The following is a 14,219-nucleotide window of genomic DNA, read 5'->3' on the forward strand; positions in this document are numbered from 1 at the left end:
GGTACACTGAACCTACGATTTCTGAAATGTTATCGCAGCATTATTTTGGTTACCCCTGTTGTCTCATTGGGTTTGGGTGTTTAGATTTAGTTGCAAATTAAAGTTTATTATGTGTGAAGTCGTTTTGGGGTGCCTCCGTAACACCACCTAAGAGTGGTCCGATATTGGAAGAAGTTGCCCAGGCTGCGGAATCTCCACCCTGGGAGAACACCCTCCTTTGAGCAGGGTACCCTGCTACATGACCTCTCCAACCTAAATCAGATCCCCAACCCGAAGCGTTACTCACCACAGCCCCCCCCATTAGCACATGACGTTACTGGCAATCTGAAGGTGCAATCTGAAAGGAAAGATTCACTTGATGAATGCTCCTTCCCTCCAGATGTTGCCAGTATAAGATTAAGCTTAATTTTACAGCTGCAATTTTTGTTTGTTTTATACAAGATTGCAATTTTACTAATGAAACATACATGATTAAAAGTTGCTTAGCACAGGAGTAATAGGTTGCAAATGTATGCTTCTTAAAAAAAAAAAAAAATCAGAAAATTGTCTCCTCTCTCATATTTGAACATCCCTTTCTCAAATGTTATTATTTAAAGCAATTACCGAGATGCGCGCTGCAGTGTTACACCATGAGCTCCTTCAATTTTAAGGCTATCATCGGCTTCCTTCCCAGGGGGAGGAGTTCTCCCTGCTTCCGATGACATGGTCTCCAGAGCAACATACCTCCAGCCCGGCGCCACTCCAGGGCTGCAGTGGTTAAAAGCCGCACCGAAGAGCTGTGATGCCGGCAGACTTGACTGATATGTTGGATGGAAGGAAAGAATACGCCCCCTAAGCACACTTTGGGCTAAAAATGGACAACTCCTTTGTGGAAGAAGTCGCTGCATCACTGGTGAGAGAATTTCTCAGTAGAAAGGTAACTTGTCTCGATTTTCTCCAGCTAGTACAAATGAGAATGACACATGAAAAATGTCAGAGTCCTAAAAGACTGAGGAGTGTTGGGAGGGGGGGACTTCTTTCAGCCTGAAAGCAGCTAGACCCGAACCGTACCAAGCCTCTCGGGTAAGTATCAGCACTACATTTCCCACAATGCCTTTTTATTGCTGAATATGGAAGCCAGCTTCCTCCTTGTTTGAGAAAGCCTTAAATCAAGCAAGGCAGTTTCAGTTGTTTGTTTTTTTGGTTTTTTGTTTGTTTGGTTGGTTTTTTTTCTCGTTAATTACCTCTCTTGCTATTGTCCTTGTGTTTACATGAGGCATACACAACTTCCCAGGGCAAATACTTTAAAAAAAAAAAAAAGGGCAAAAGGTAGCAATGCTAGAGGAACCAGTAACGTGCTTTTTTCCCTCCTTTTCAGTAACAGCTTTGCACAGATTTATCTGGGGGATAGGGGACAGGGAGTAGGGGAGGAAAGGGGCCATTACTTCTCACAAACTTAATGTCATAAAGAAAACTTTGTACTGTACATAGGTGTGGGGAGCATGGAATGGAGTAGAAGGAAAGGCACCTTCACATTTCCAGGCAAAAGTAGCTACTGCCTTGTGTTTATGTTAAATCGTAAGGAAATATTGCGGATGCCCAGCCCAGTCAGCCCCCCAGTGTCAGGAATGAGTTGGCTTGTAACAGAAATTAAATGGCCAGTGCCTTACTAAGTGCTACACAAATCTCAATTTTCTTCATTTGTTTTGCATCCAGTCTCCAAATGCACATTTTCAATGTTTGTGAACCAAGCTGAAACACTGGCCAGCAGAATTTCAGATGCAGAATTCGTTATTTGCCATTTACTGCCAGAAGTGTGAGAGGCTCAAGTCTGTCTGTTCAATTGCCTGCAACAATTTTTCAAATGAAAGACATTTACATTTCTGACTTAGATACGTGTAAATGGAAAACTAAATAAAAGCATAAAAGGAAAGGGTATGCCCTGCTGGTAAAACAGACCATAAAGCTTACAATAGTAACTTATACTTGAATTGCCACATCTATTTCATACTATATATTCTGAAGTCAAAAACAATGGGCACCGAGAATCCTTTATGCTTCTGCACAAGTGTCCCCCTGCTTCCCCCAAATCTTTAATACACATCAGAGCCAACTTTGAGAACCATCCTTTATTTGCCACAACTTCTCCATAGTTCCCTAAATCTGAGCCAGACAATCCATATGCAGGAAAATACATCCTTTCTTGTAACAACAGCCTGTCAGAGAAGAAATCATGACTTTTTCTCTCAAAATGGTGGTCTGGTATTGTACCACTTGAATTAGTTTGGGATCTGACTCTTGACACTTCACAATAAACCAGCCTCTCCCTCCAGAAAGTGAGATGCCCATACATTTTGTCTGTGAAGTGCCCATGTATGCTGACTACAAAGTAGCTGAAGAAGTTTGAAGACCACAAACCAGCTGATGTCACAGGGATCCAACAGATTTCCAACCTGAGACTGACTGGAATAATTTCAACTCACGATAAAGGTTCTGAAACCTGTTCTGAACCCACTGAGACCTAGGGTACATCTGATGTTCGGACTTTGTAATTACTCAAGTCAGAATCACATTTACAGAAAGCTACATCACGTCTTGATGGAAAAAAACAAACTCGGTATTTCTGGGACTGTTTGGACCAGAAGCCCAAGTATTAGCAGGGGGCTTTGTACAGCCCAGTCTGTCCTAGGCGGCTGTTTCGCAGCTTAAGTCACCTGCATGGAAGTCTTTTTTTTTTCATGTTCAGTAATTTCCATCCACAGACAACACAGCTGCCTTGATTATTTTCACATCTGTGGACTGTAATAATGCAAGATAGTACCATTAAAGTACAAGTTCTAAGGGTTAGCTTGCTACTAATTACTGCCATCCAGAAGTTTCATACTACATCCAACAAAGTCACAAATAAAAGCTCTGGTAAACTGCACTGTCTCAAGTACTCTGAAATCTGACACTTTTCCTTCCCAGGGTTTGAAGAAAACCATCACTACCATGGACCGGGAGCTTCCACGTTCTGCACTTAGCATCAATAACAGGAATGAACTTCGAAATGTCCTACATCTGCACTCCTTGTACAAGCAGAACAAGGTAAGGAAACAGACTGTGCTCCCCAAAACGTGGTATCAGATCCCAGGAAACTAGGCCAACCAGATCAAGACCACAGTGTATGTCCAAAATGCTGAGGACTCAAGCTCGTGTCTGGTACTGCATTGCTGTGGACACGCTGTGAGTTCTCTGAGGAATGGAGAACATTTAGGTGAGATTGGAGCTCATGGGACAAAGCTGAGAACCTGGCAGTTCATGAACCCTTGTCACAAACTGCAAGCTCCAATAAACCAGGAGCAGTTATTCACTTTAACACCTTTTCCATCATTATGGCTGAATTACTCAAATTTGGAAGTACCCATACATCTCCATTTCTATTTGCAACTTTATATAAGACCTGGCAGATAAAACTAGATTTCTAGCATTTATTATTCTTTGAAATGTAATATAGACAGCAGTATTTGATGACAGGGACATTGATGGATAATTTCCATTTCCAGTTCACTCATGACTTAAGGCACCATGATGCTTTTGGTAAGCAGCATTGAGGCCATCCTGATGTAAGTCGCTTCAAAAAAAATCTGCCAGTGTAGTTGCATCACTACAGCATTTTTTACTTAAGCTCTGAACTTCTGTGGTGTGATTTGTTTTTTTTGTTTTTAATTAAATGCTCATGTGCACAGGACACGCTTTCCAGAGTACTGTTGAAAAACAGTATAACAAGCGGGATGGGGTGTTGCCCTACACTGAAGAGTTATCCCAAGCACATGAATAGAGTTCTGGAGTCCATGCTTCCCACCAAGTTCTGATAAAATAAACCACAAATACTAAAGCCAGGTACTAAAAATACTTGCAGTTCCTTCTACATCCCTCTGAAGTTGACCAGTTAACATGAGAAAAGGTGTATTCTAGCATAGTCACTATACTTTGCAATATTTATCTGAAATGCAAATAAAGAATGACTGAGACGGGTTGCTCCTGTATCAATGCTTGCTTCATGTAACACAGCAACACCTCTGAGCTCCTGACATTCCCTAACTGACATCTTTGACCTTCCTAAATTGCTTATAGTCACATCTAGGATAAACCCACAAGCAGGTATCTCTAGAAAGCAGTTAATGTGTTCAGCTACTGCACAGTACAAAAAGAATATCCTATTTTAGGCTGCAGCAAGACTAACAAAGTTTCAATGGTCATCAAGAACTTTTTCTTTTTTGGATAGGCAAAGGAGAACCCACTGGAAACACTTCTTGAAATTATTACTAATTACTTCCTTGAGCACCGTGGGACTTCCAAAAGCATCAGTTCACGTTCTGCTCTGTCAACTCTGCAAAGTAAGAGCTCAACATCTCATCCACCCAGCGTCTCGGATGAAGATCACGTGCGTGGGAGCGCCACTACGCACGATGAAGGCGAAACTCAAGCCTACAGGTACAGTCTCATTTCCTTCTCTTTGCCCTATCTAGTCACTACTTTTTTTTAATTACATAAGGGAAACTGTTAAAAGTTTTATCATTTATATCTGCTATTCTGTTATCCTAGTAACACAAAGATTAAATTTCCCAGATTATTAAAATCTCCCTTCAAAAACACTTTTTTACGTTCCCTACCAATTACAAAGATTTGATAACCTCAATTACATCTTTCAGTCACTGAAGCACGTAGAAATCTGAGCTTTTATGCCTTGTAAATTGGAAATACTCAAATTGAAGCATATACTGATGAGAAACTAACCACCTGTGCTCAAACTACAGGTATATTCATGCCTCGCATAGTCAAAAGCAAGGCCTACTACCTTAAATTCAATATTGTTACAAACAGTATAGGTTACTTCCATGCTGCAAAATATCTGAAAACAGCACGTACCCAAGTCTTTCAATTGCACTTATTAAGTGCCTCAAGGTGGAGTAACAGCCCTACCTGTGCTTCAATGGAAAGCTTTTAAAATTGGCACAAAAGAGTAATTAATCTTCCCAGCCTTGCCTCTCAGGGAATTAATCTAATTTTATTCCTTATTCTAAACACAGCATGCTCAAAGCAGCTAAGCCTGAGCATCAGTCCTTGCAAAACCCCAGCAAATCCTTCCTTACAGGGGAAGAAAGCCAAAATTTTGAAACTGGATGCTACCAGCTGAGAAGCAACACTTGAAACGGAGGAAAAAGAGGAATTAGCTGCTTCTCTTTTTCAGACATGGGAGCTTTTAGCATATTATCGGTCATCTTCTCTCCCCCTGTCCGACACAATTCCACCTCACGCTGCCTCAAGAGCTTCTACCCGCCTCATTTTCTCTCCTTGCCCTCGACATTGCAAGTCGTTCCATTCCCCTTGCGAGCCTCCCCAGTGCCTGCAGACCTTCCTTATTACAGCAAAAAGTTTTTTCTTACGGAAGAGTCCACTAACACCCTGACCCGGCACCGCAAAGCAGCGCCCAGCAGAGTTAACTGCCACCCTGACTCCCCCTATCGACCCCCAACAAAATGGCGGCGGCGCCGCGCGCGCCCTCCGCTCCCGCAGTGCGCATGCGCGCTGGCAGCCCCTGAGTTGGGGGGGGGTGGCGGCCAAGAGAGTGCTCGGCTGCGGGCCCAGAGTGGCCGCCGTCGCTCAGGAAGCGGTGCGTCACGGGGCCGCTCTGCCCTGCGCTGGAGGGCACTCTACGGTTTTGGTCCTCCACTGGCGGGAAAGGGGTGCGCAGTGCGGGTGTTGAGTTCACCCCGCCACACAAACACCCCACCCCTCACACATACACACTCATTATACACACATACACGAACACACAAATGCCAAAAGGCAAAGCCAAGCCCCACACGCCGAAGCGACGGGGAGCGGGGCGGTGCTGTGAGGAAGGGCCCCCCGCCAGCATGGCGCAGGCACCAGCCCTCAAGGGGTGAAGTATCCCCGGCGGTGCCCCAGCCGGTGGAGCAGGGAGGAGCCAAAAATGGCAGATTAAAGGAAAATCGGAAAGTGAAAACTAGAAATGTCCAACCTTTGTTCTGTGTGTGAGCTTGGAAACGTTACCCAGCCACACACTGACCGCTGCCGGCTCCAGAGAGGGCAAAATCCTGCATTGACTCACAGGTTTCTGTCTAAATCCTGTGTGGTTCTGTATGTATTTTCATGCACCAGTCTCACTAGTTATGTCTTCCTAAGATGGGGGAGGCTGAAGTTGGTTGGAGGTGCAAGGAAGAAAAAACATGCCAAGCGTGTGTGACAGGGGAATGTGGGTTTCGGGGCCTGTCCTGTTATAAATCAGTATTTGTAACTGATTTTTCTTCCGAAAACAGTTGAGAGACTCGGGGACGTGGGTAGGCGCTTTTGGGGGGTTGGCTCCATGTTTGCCTTGGATCAGGTCCTATCCAAGCTGTGCCACTGGGCCGTGTGCCGGCGGCACGGCCGTAGGGAGAGGCTGCAAAGCTGCCATCGCAAGGGCTGGCCTGGGCAGGCTGCCGGGTCAGCCTGGCCACCTCCTGTTTCAGCCCACAACGTGGACCGGTGAGAGAAACCCTGTGCCTCTGTGCTAATCCCAGCCATTTCCATCCCCTCCAGCCGAGGAAAAGTCAGGCACTACCAGGTCAACCAGCCAGTGCCTGAAATTGGTTTTAATTTCAACTACCTGGATAATTTTTAACGACGCTTTCAGGAGTGGAGAATATAATTAGACTCTTCACTGGTTGCTTATTAAAGAGTCCTCTTTCGTTTTACGTTACCTCTTGAAGTTTTTATGAATGTCTGAAACTGTTAAAACAGTCTCTGAGCTGAGCCCTTTGGCAATGAGGGGTTACGTGATCAGGAGTAACAGTCCTTGGATTTCCTAATGCTCCCAGAGATTGGCCCTGTTCCCTTCAGTTTGTATATACAGCGTGCTTTCACACCAAGAGACATACTACTTCAAAAATCAACTTGTAATTAGTTAAATAAGGGCATATTTTTGTGATACAGGATGCTTCAAATCATGGAATTGCTTTACTATGAAATAGGGTGGAGAAAAACATCCTGGAGTGAAAAACAAAATATAAATTTATCAACCGACGCAAAAGAGGTCTCAGTGAAGTGGGAGCTATTCACTAAAAGAACTTCCATTTAACAGTGACCTAACGTGCAGACAGCGTCCTGATGAAAAAAATCAGACTCGATTTCTTACAGGCACAAATGATGACTTTTTTTTAGTAAGAACGTGATTTGTTTAAAAATATTTTTAAGAAAGAAATGTGTATAGTGTTGTACACATTCAATCACAGATCCAGGTGAATCTCACTTGCTTTTCAGAGAAGTTTTTTGTAGCATTATATATGTGTAATAAAAGAGATGCAAACAGTGAATTACACTTTGCGTTGCTAGCTGGAGGAGCAGGATGAAGAATATGGAAAAGGTCAAATAACAGCAGTGTAGCAACCTATTGTCAATAAAAAAGCCCAAATACAAAAGTATCTATCTTTTTGAACTAAAATAACTGTTCTACCTTTGAACAAAGAGTGAAAGGGGTCCGTAGAGTCAGTCTAAATTATATGATAAAAGAGAATGTTAGCAAAAGTGTTAACAAATTTTCAAACTGCCAACCAAGCAGATGGAGAAGGAACGGGAACCGCTGATGGTAGCTTATGACCTGTCTGGTATGATATACGTAGTTTGTCTTCTGTTATGATATGGTACATATCAAGTAAGTATAAGTAAGCATAAGATTAAAGTGTTACACATCTCATAGCCAATTGTGGCACATAATAATGATACTGAAATAACGTCCTGAAGACCTACATCTAGATATTTAAGTGAAAAGTGATTGTATTTGAGTGCCATGGCTAGATAACAAGTAATTTACTTTCACAGCAGGGCTTTAATAAGGCAAACATATGTTTTCATTTATTTCATTGTGCATCATTTTGCTGTTTGAAGTTTTGCCTTTTTCTTCCTTGTAGATATGATGTTGAGAATCCACTAGATAAAATCCTTCCATCCAGAAAACATCAGCACAAGAGTGAAAAATGCCACACAGGGACAATACACAACAGCCACTTACCCTCTGATGGGGATAAGAAGTTAAAAGATAGTCGAGAAGATATAAAAGCAGCAACAGTTTCTGAGGAGCTGAAATCCACAGTGAAGGAGAAGCCAAGGCTCAGGTCTGGTCTCATTGTCAGAGGAATGATGGCTGGACCAGTAGCAAGTTCACCAGAGGTGATTTCCAACACTTACAAAATATTTGGCTTGGCCATGGATTTTATGTCTAACCTTCTGCGACAGAGTAATTTGTAAATAATATTTCAGTGACTGCTGCATGCTAATCCGTTAAATCTGCAGTCTGAAAATACATGGTAAGGTAGGGCAACGGTTCTGGTTAATTCAGAAATTCAAACTGTTTCAGAGACAACCACTACATGCAACTACACCCTGCATGTCTGTGATCTTAGGTTACTGAATTTCTTTATAAATGCTTTCCATTTTTGATATCTCTTATTTCTTGACAGATGGTATTTTCCATTTTCCTAGGAAAATTGCTTTTTTTACCTTAGCAGTATCTTTGAAAGTAGCAGCTTTCAAAGTTTTCTTAGCTATGGGTATCTGATTTACTCAGGTTTATCTGAAACCCCATGTTGAATTAGTAGGAGTTTGGAACTGAACATTACTTTCAGTTAAAAATGTGTTTCTATATTGGTCCAATCAAACCATGTTCCATCAGTAGGTGTTTTCCAAACACAATTCTAAAATTCTTGCCTCTTTTTTTTCTTTCCTTCATGCTGCTTTTATACAGACAGGAACTTTCCCTGTGTAAAATTGGGTTTGTAATAATGAGAAATTGAAATATTTTAAACTAAACATATCATTTAGATAATACTGAAGAGAATATGGAAGTCAAGTAAATTAGTTGGAGTTTTCTAACTATCTGTGATTTGGAAATAAAGACTAGGTACCTGTAGTGGGCCGTCTTTCCAATAAAAGGTCTTGTATGTCTTGGTTTCCTCTGAGTTGGGTACAACCCCAAAATTAAGCTTTTAGGAGGCATTTTGTTGATCTTGGGTAAAAGAAAGCAGTTTTTTAAAGGTATACATCTTTAATACTGTTCAAATTTTAAGTAAAAGTATACGTCTGTTCTTATTTATTCTTTTTTTTCCTAAACTGACTTACTGTTTAACTTGATTCCCAATAAAGAAGCAATCGCTTAGCCCAGAAATTAGTAATAGACCTTTCCTTTGCTTTTCATGTTTATTTAAAGATGCTTAAATTTTAATCTATGGTTTTAATGGCACTTATTTCTAGGATCTGCAAAAAAGGAGGCTTTCAAAACGATCCACTAGCATAAGCAGCACGGCACAGTTCAAGGGTGAAGAACATGAAGAAAATGACCTGAGTGTCCCAAGTACTGATTTTCAAGAAAGTAAAGGATCTTCAACACAAGTAATTATGAAGTTTTCATCAAAGACTATGTCAGGCTCACACACAAGTTCAGCCTCTGAAAAACTAAGAAACATCCCCAAAGATACAGATGACTCTTTGGCCAAACCGCTGTCTGAAAGAGAGAGGACCAAGACAGAAGAAAGAAAATCAGTTCCAAGCTTTGGTATAGACAGCAATGAAAAAAGCCTTAAAGTGAGTGCCCCTCACAGGCATTCAGGGGCTGGAAGAGAGAAGAGAGAAAGGTCACTCAAGAAAAATGAGAGTCATTTGTCAGGCCACAGGTAAGAATATTTGTAAGAATATTATATTAAAACATCGATGAAGTCTGATGCAGGACTTGGAGTGACTGAGATACACCCTCTGATTTCATTGAGGGGAAGTAGCTGGAAGAGGTGAAGATACTGAAAGGCAGAGAAGTTTTAAGTGTTAACTTCCTAACTTTTGACATCCCAAACCACTCAAGACTCCTTTCTTGGTCAGCGGAGAGACCCTAGAGGTCGTGTTTGCACTTTACTGCTTCAAAAGGGAGCTAGTTACTAGCTCGTACTTAGACCACTTATACATCTAAGCAGTAAGGGGGCTCCCATCTGCAGAGGTCATCTATTACCTCTAAATGTTGCAGTGGTAAATCCAGTAAATCTCAGAGAAAAAAATTCTCAGAGGAATACCAGCCAAGTGCAGAGCTGTCCACATGGTTCAGTGCAGTGCTGCCTCGAGATATCCAAGCTGTACCCAAACAGGCTGGTTTAGCCACCAGCACAGTGCTGTACTATGCAGAGACACCGTGGTGTGTCTTTGAAGCAGGATAGCCCATGTCATTGCAGTATTTAGACTAGGCCAAATTAGCGTCCCCATGCACCATGATGCTGCAGACACAAGTCTCAAAGTATTTTACTCAAAGTTAGTTCAGATAGTTTTTTTTATTGTGTTGCATTGATATAAAAGGTTTAGAAGAGCCACCTGCAAGCTCTGAGTGTGTATTTTTGGCTTTTTTCTGTCTTGTACTTTTAATTGATTTTTTTTTTTTATTTTACTTTTTTCTGTGCAGAATTTGAGAAGAGTAGAAGGCATGGGATTTTGTTTATTTGGGGGTTGCTAAAACAGTAGGACCCAGACCACCACATCTCAAAGCTGGTTTCGTAGTGGGGCTGTGACTTGGGTTGGGTTTTGACATGCTTCAGGTTGAGTCTTCCATCAGAGTTTAACCAGTCTGGAATTCTGAACTGCTGAAGGTGCTCGAGGTTTGAGCAGTGCAGGGCAACTGTGCCCTGTCCATGCAGATAGGAAATCTGTATAATAAAAACTGCTGCCTCGTTATCTAGCGCTCCTTGTCAGCAGGTTTCAAACAACTTTAAGCAGGGGGTGAGTATTGCTCTGCCCATATTACAGATGGGAAAACTGACGCAGGTGAAGAGAAACGTCCGTGCTACAGGTCACACAGCATGTCAATAGTAAAGTCATGCACAGGGCGCAGGCTCCTGAGTGTTGGTTTTGAGGTGCACTCCCAGTGCTGGAGGTGAGCGTGGGTGATAAGTTGTAGAAATATTTTCGAGTTTATATCGCCTCCTGCTCTATAAACTAAGGCACATACCAATATCACCTTCTGTGGGCCATAAAGTAGTATTTCTGTGGTACTAAATTTAACAGCAGCCAGGATTGTTGCTTTTTTTTTAAGTGCTGAAAAACCTCATTGGTATGCTAAAACTGCAACCACAGATTTTTAAATTTTTTTTTTCTTTTTTTCCTGTTTAATTTCTTATAAATCTTGAGACACAGTGTGTTGAGGTCCTGTTGAGGTCGTCAGGAAGCAATAATATATATTAAGTCTTTCCACTTTTATGTTAGGGGCGGTGGGAGCTAGCAAACTGGGGATGTACTGGAGTGGCATTTGCTTCCTGTCTGGAACCAAAAAGCAACTGAAAATAGTCACTAGCATTACAGTTATTTACCTGTGTTAACTAACTTAATTTGTAAAAGATTATTGATTAACAAGCCAAAGCACTACAGTCTTAAGTCTTAAAATCCACAAGAGGTCAGTTACTGTCATTATGTACTGTACTGGAAATCTGAGCCATGTCAGGTAATCGCTCAACACAGGCAGTACAGGTCCAACTTCTGCTGAACGGGAACTGGTGCTTGCAGATCCACCTCTGATATTCCGGATCCATTCTTTGATATGCTTCCAGAAGGATTTATTAAGTCTTGCATGGCTCTGTGTGAACGCGGAGAGCCAGCTCATAAGTCGCTGTTGAAGCAGAAGCAACGGGGTCTGACTCCATACAACTTTTGTTTCATAGAGCTTGAGAGAGCATGTAAGGAAGGTAGTAGTAACCCGTCACTTCATCCTTTCCAGTTTCAGGATGGTTTATTACGTCACATTCAGCATATATTGAGGTAGAGAATACAGCTTCAGTGGGCTTTTGACAGCTCCCCAACAAAGCTGAGAAGAGTAAGTGTATTCCTGGTATTTGATAATCAATGAATATATAGTACGTGATTTTTAAGTATCAAAGGCATATTGGACTGTATAAAATTCTTTGGGAAGACCGTGTGTGACCGAGAAATCTCTTGTACTGACTTCACTCAGCTGTAGTTGGATGTGCTGACACTTCCCAACCTTATGCAGTAACTGTGGAGTGAGCAGAAAAGGAGAAGCTGGGCTGAAAGGGGACTGCCCGGGTGCACCGTTTTGTGCAGTGTACTGCGGTACTGGGCTCCATCGCTCTAGTAAGTGATTTGAAATAGTTTCCTTCCTTCAGAGGACTGGTTTGGTTTCAGCAAGAACAGGAGAGGGAGCTATTTCCTAAGCAGAGCCCACGTAATCTGTTTCCAAAGCAAAACAGGGACATTCCTGCCAGATGATCTGAATTAAAGCCAGCAAAGCATTTGAATTCATGCTGAGCTCTGAGCTCCTGAAAATTCTCACTGAAATCAGCAGGACTGCTGATACTCCTGATGTTAAGTGGAAGTAACAGAGGGTGGAAGTGAGATTCCAAATAAACATCGACCATTACAATATATTGCCTGGCTCTTTTATTTCTTTGGCCAAATCCTGCAGTGTATGAGAGCTTTTCAGGATTTGGCAAGAGTGCTTCAGCATTTTGAGGGAAGAAAAATGGCAATATTGGAGCAGATATTTGTCTGGATTCTCTTCCATTCTCTGTTACTTCTACCTGATGCCATTGACATAAGTGCTAATCTAAATATTTAAATGAGTAGCTGAAAATCTATATAGGATTAACCACGGCTACTTCGTTCACAGGCATCTGCAGTTCTGGCTTTGTTTCCTTCAGAAAACTAAAGACATACAAATCTTATTTTTCCTTCCATTTGCTGTACTTTTTCATTCTCTTTTCTCATATACAAAAAATACATTGTTGCAAGCAGGCTGCAGCCATCCATTGTCTACATAGGAGAAAAAACCAAAGCAAACCCACTGGCAAGCTTCAAAAGACAAGCTGAATGTTATCGAGTACGTGCTTACAAATTGAGTGGGCAGAAATACCTAGCTATAAAAATATCCTGGAGAAATACAGATCCACAGTATTTTAACTCATACGTTTTAATGAAAGAGACGATCGTGCCCTTTTTTCATTGTCTAATTTTTAGCTACTGCATGAAGTGCGTGTGGGGTAGCTGTGTCAAGAGGCCAGACTTGTGACTTTATAGTTCAGTCTTACAGTATCAACATGAAGTTAGACCTCTGAGTACCATATTTTGCATAAAAGATTGCCCTAATTAAGACTTGGAGGTCCTCTCTTTGTACAAATAGATACATTTTTGCCATCTTGACAGTGAGGAGGCATTTTGATTTCTGTGATGACCCAAATTAAATGCTTACCTGCAAAGCAGGCTGTGTAATTCAAGAGTGAGTACTAAGTTTTCCAAAATGACAAGGCAACACACCCACCACAGATAGGAAAACACCCTGCAAATTCATTTATTTGCATTGCTATTGCTGTGATTCCTTGTTTCTTTTTAGGAAAATGGAATCAAGCTAGTGAATCAATCAAGTGGAGACTAATGATGCAGATGTAGTCTTTGCTTGTTTGTTGAACTGCCACTGCTGAGAGCATCTGCTTTCAAATTCGGTAACTCTAGTGATGGTTTGAAAGGGCAGTGCTTGACTGCAGTTATTTCCTAATTGCTCATAGCTGTAATAAAATACCTACTTTTAATGGAAAATCTCTAGCTATGTTTTCAGTATCCTCTGGAGTTAATGGTGATCCCCTTGCAGGCGTATTGTCGTTACATAACGAGTGCACCACGTTCCTTTAATCACAGAAAGATAGAGGTGAAGAACAATTTGTTCACCTGCATCTTCTTTTATCTATATAGTACCTGGCAATATGATATCTGAACTCTTCTCCAGAAAAGAGAGAATACTGATTGTAAAGATTTAGAACAAAAGGATTCTTCTCTTACTTGTATTACAGGGGGAACAGAAATTTTTGTTCTGTTGGGCTATGTCGTGATTGTGTTCTGTTCCAAGTCACTAGGATTCATTCCATAAAGAGAGTATAATATGCTGTACAGTTTGGATACCTGCTTAGGTGTAATTGTGAATGCAATCTATGTGCCTTTTTTTTTTTTCAAAATTCATTTACTTTTAATTAATCCAGAAAAACAAAGCAATATATAGGTGGCAGCAAATCTTCATGTATCCTCAGCTGTAAACAAACAGTAGCTAATCTAATTTCTCGATTCATCTTATTTTGTTTATTGTACCGTATACATTGTGGTGTTGGTAATGGTGCTGGTTCCTGGAAGCTGTAGGTACGGGAGGTTATCATAAGGACAGTATTTCA

The 14,219-nt window shown here is 41.5% G+C and overlaps 1 protein-coding gene across 3 annotated transcripts in view; it reads left to right on the plus strand.

Moving 5' to 3' along the window:
* The first annotated feature begins 708 nt into the window (after positions 1-708).
* The window catches only part of MINDY4 (MINDY lysine 48 deubiquitinase 4), an 81,737-nt gene continuing 68,226 nt past the window's right edge, over positions 709-14,219 (plus strand). For 2 of the 3 annotated variants that reach the window (XM_054192667.1, XM_054192670.1), the window contains exons 1-5: positions 709-916; positions 2,947-3,066; positions 4,247-4,455; positions 7,935-8,193; positions 9,274-9,692. In XM_054192667.1, the coding sequence (XP_054048642.1) occupies positions 854-916; positions 2,947-3,066; positions 4,247-4,455; positions 7,935-8,193; positions 9,274-9,692 (1,070 nt within the window). In that variant the 5' untranslated portion in view covers positions 709-853. The remainder of the gene's footprint in view (positions 917-2,946; positions 3,067-4,246; positions 4,456-7,934; positions 8,194-9,273; positions 9,693-14,219) is intronic. The other variant, XM_054192669.1, reaches the window with a different exon arrangement.

This window comes from Rissa tridactyla, chromosome 2, assembly GCF_028500815.1.
Source record: "Rissa tridactyla isolate bRisTri1 chromosome 2, bRisTri1.patW.cur.20221130, whole genome shotgun sequence".
Taxonomy (NCBI): Eukaryota; Metazoa; Chordata; class Aves; order Charadriiformes; family Laridae; genus Rissa; species Rissa tridactyla.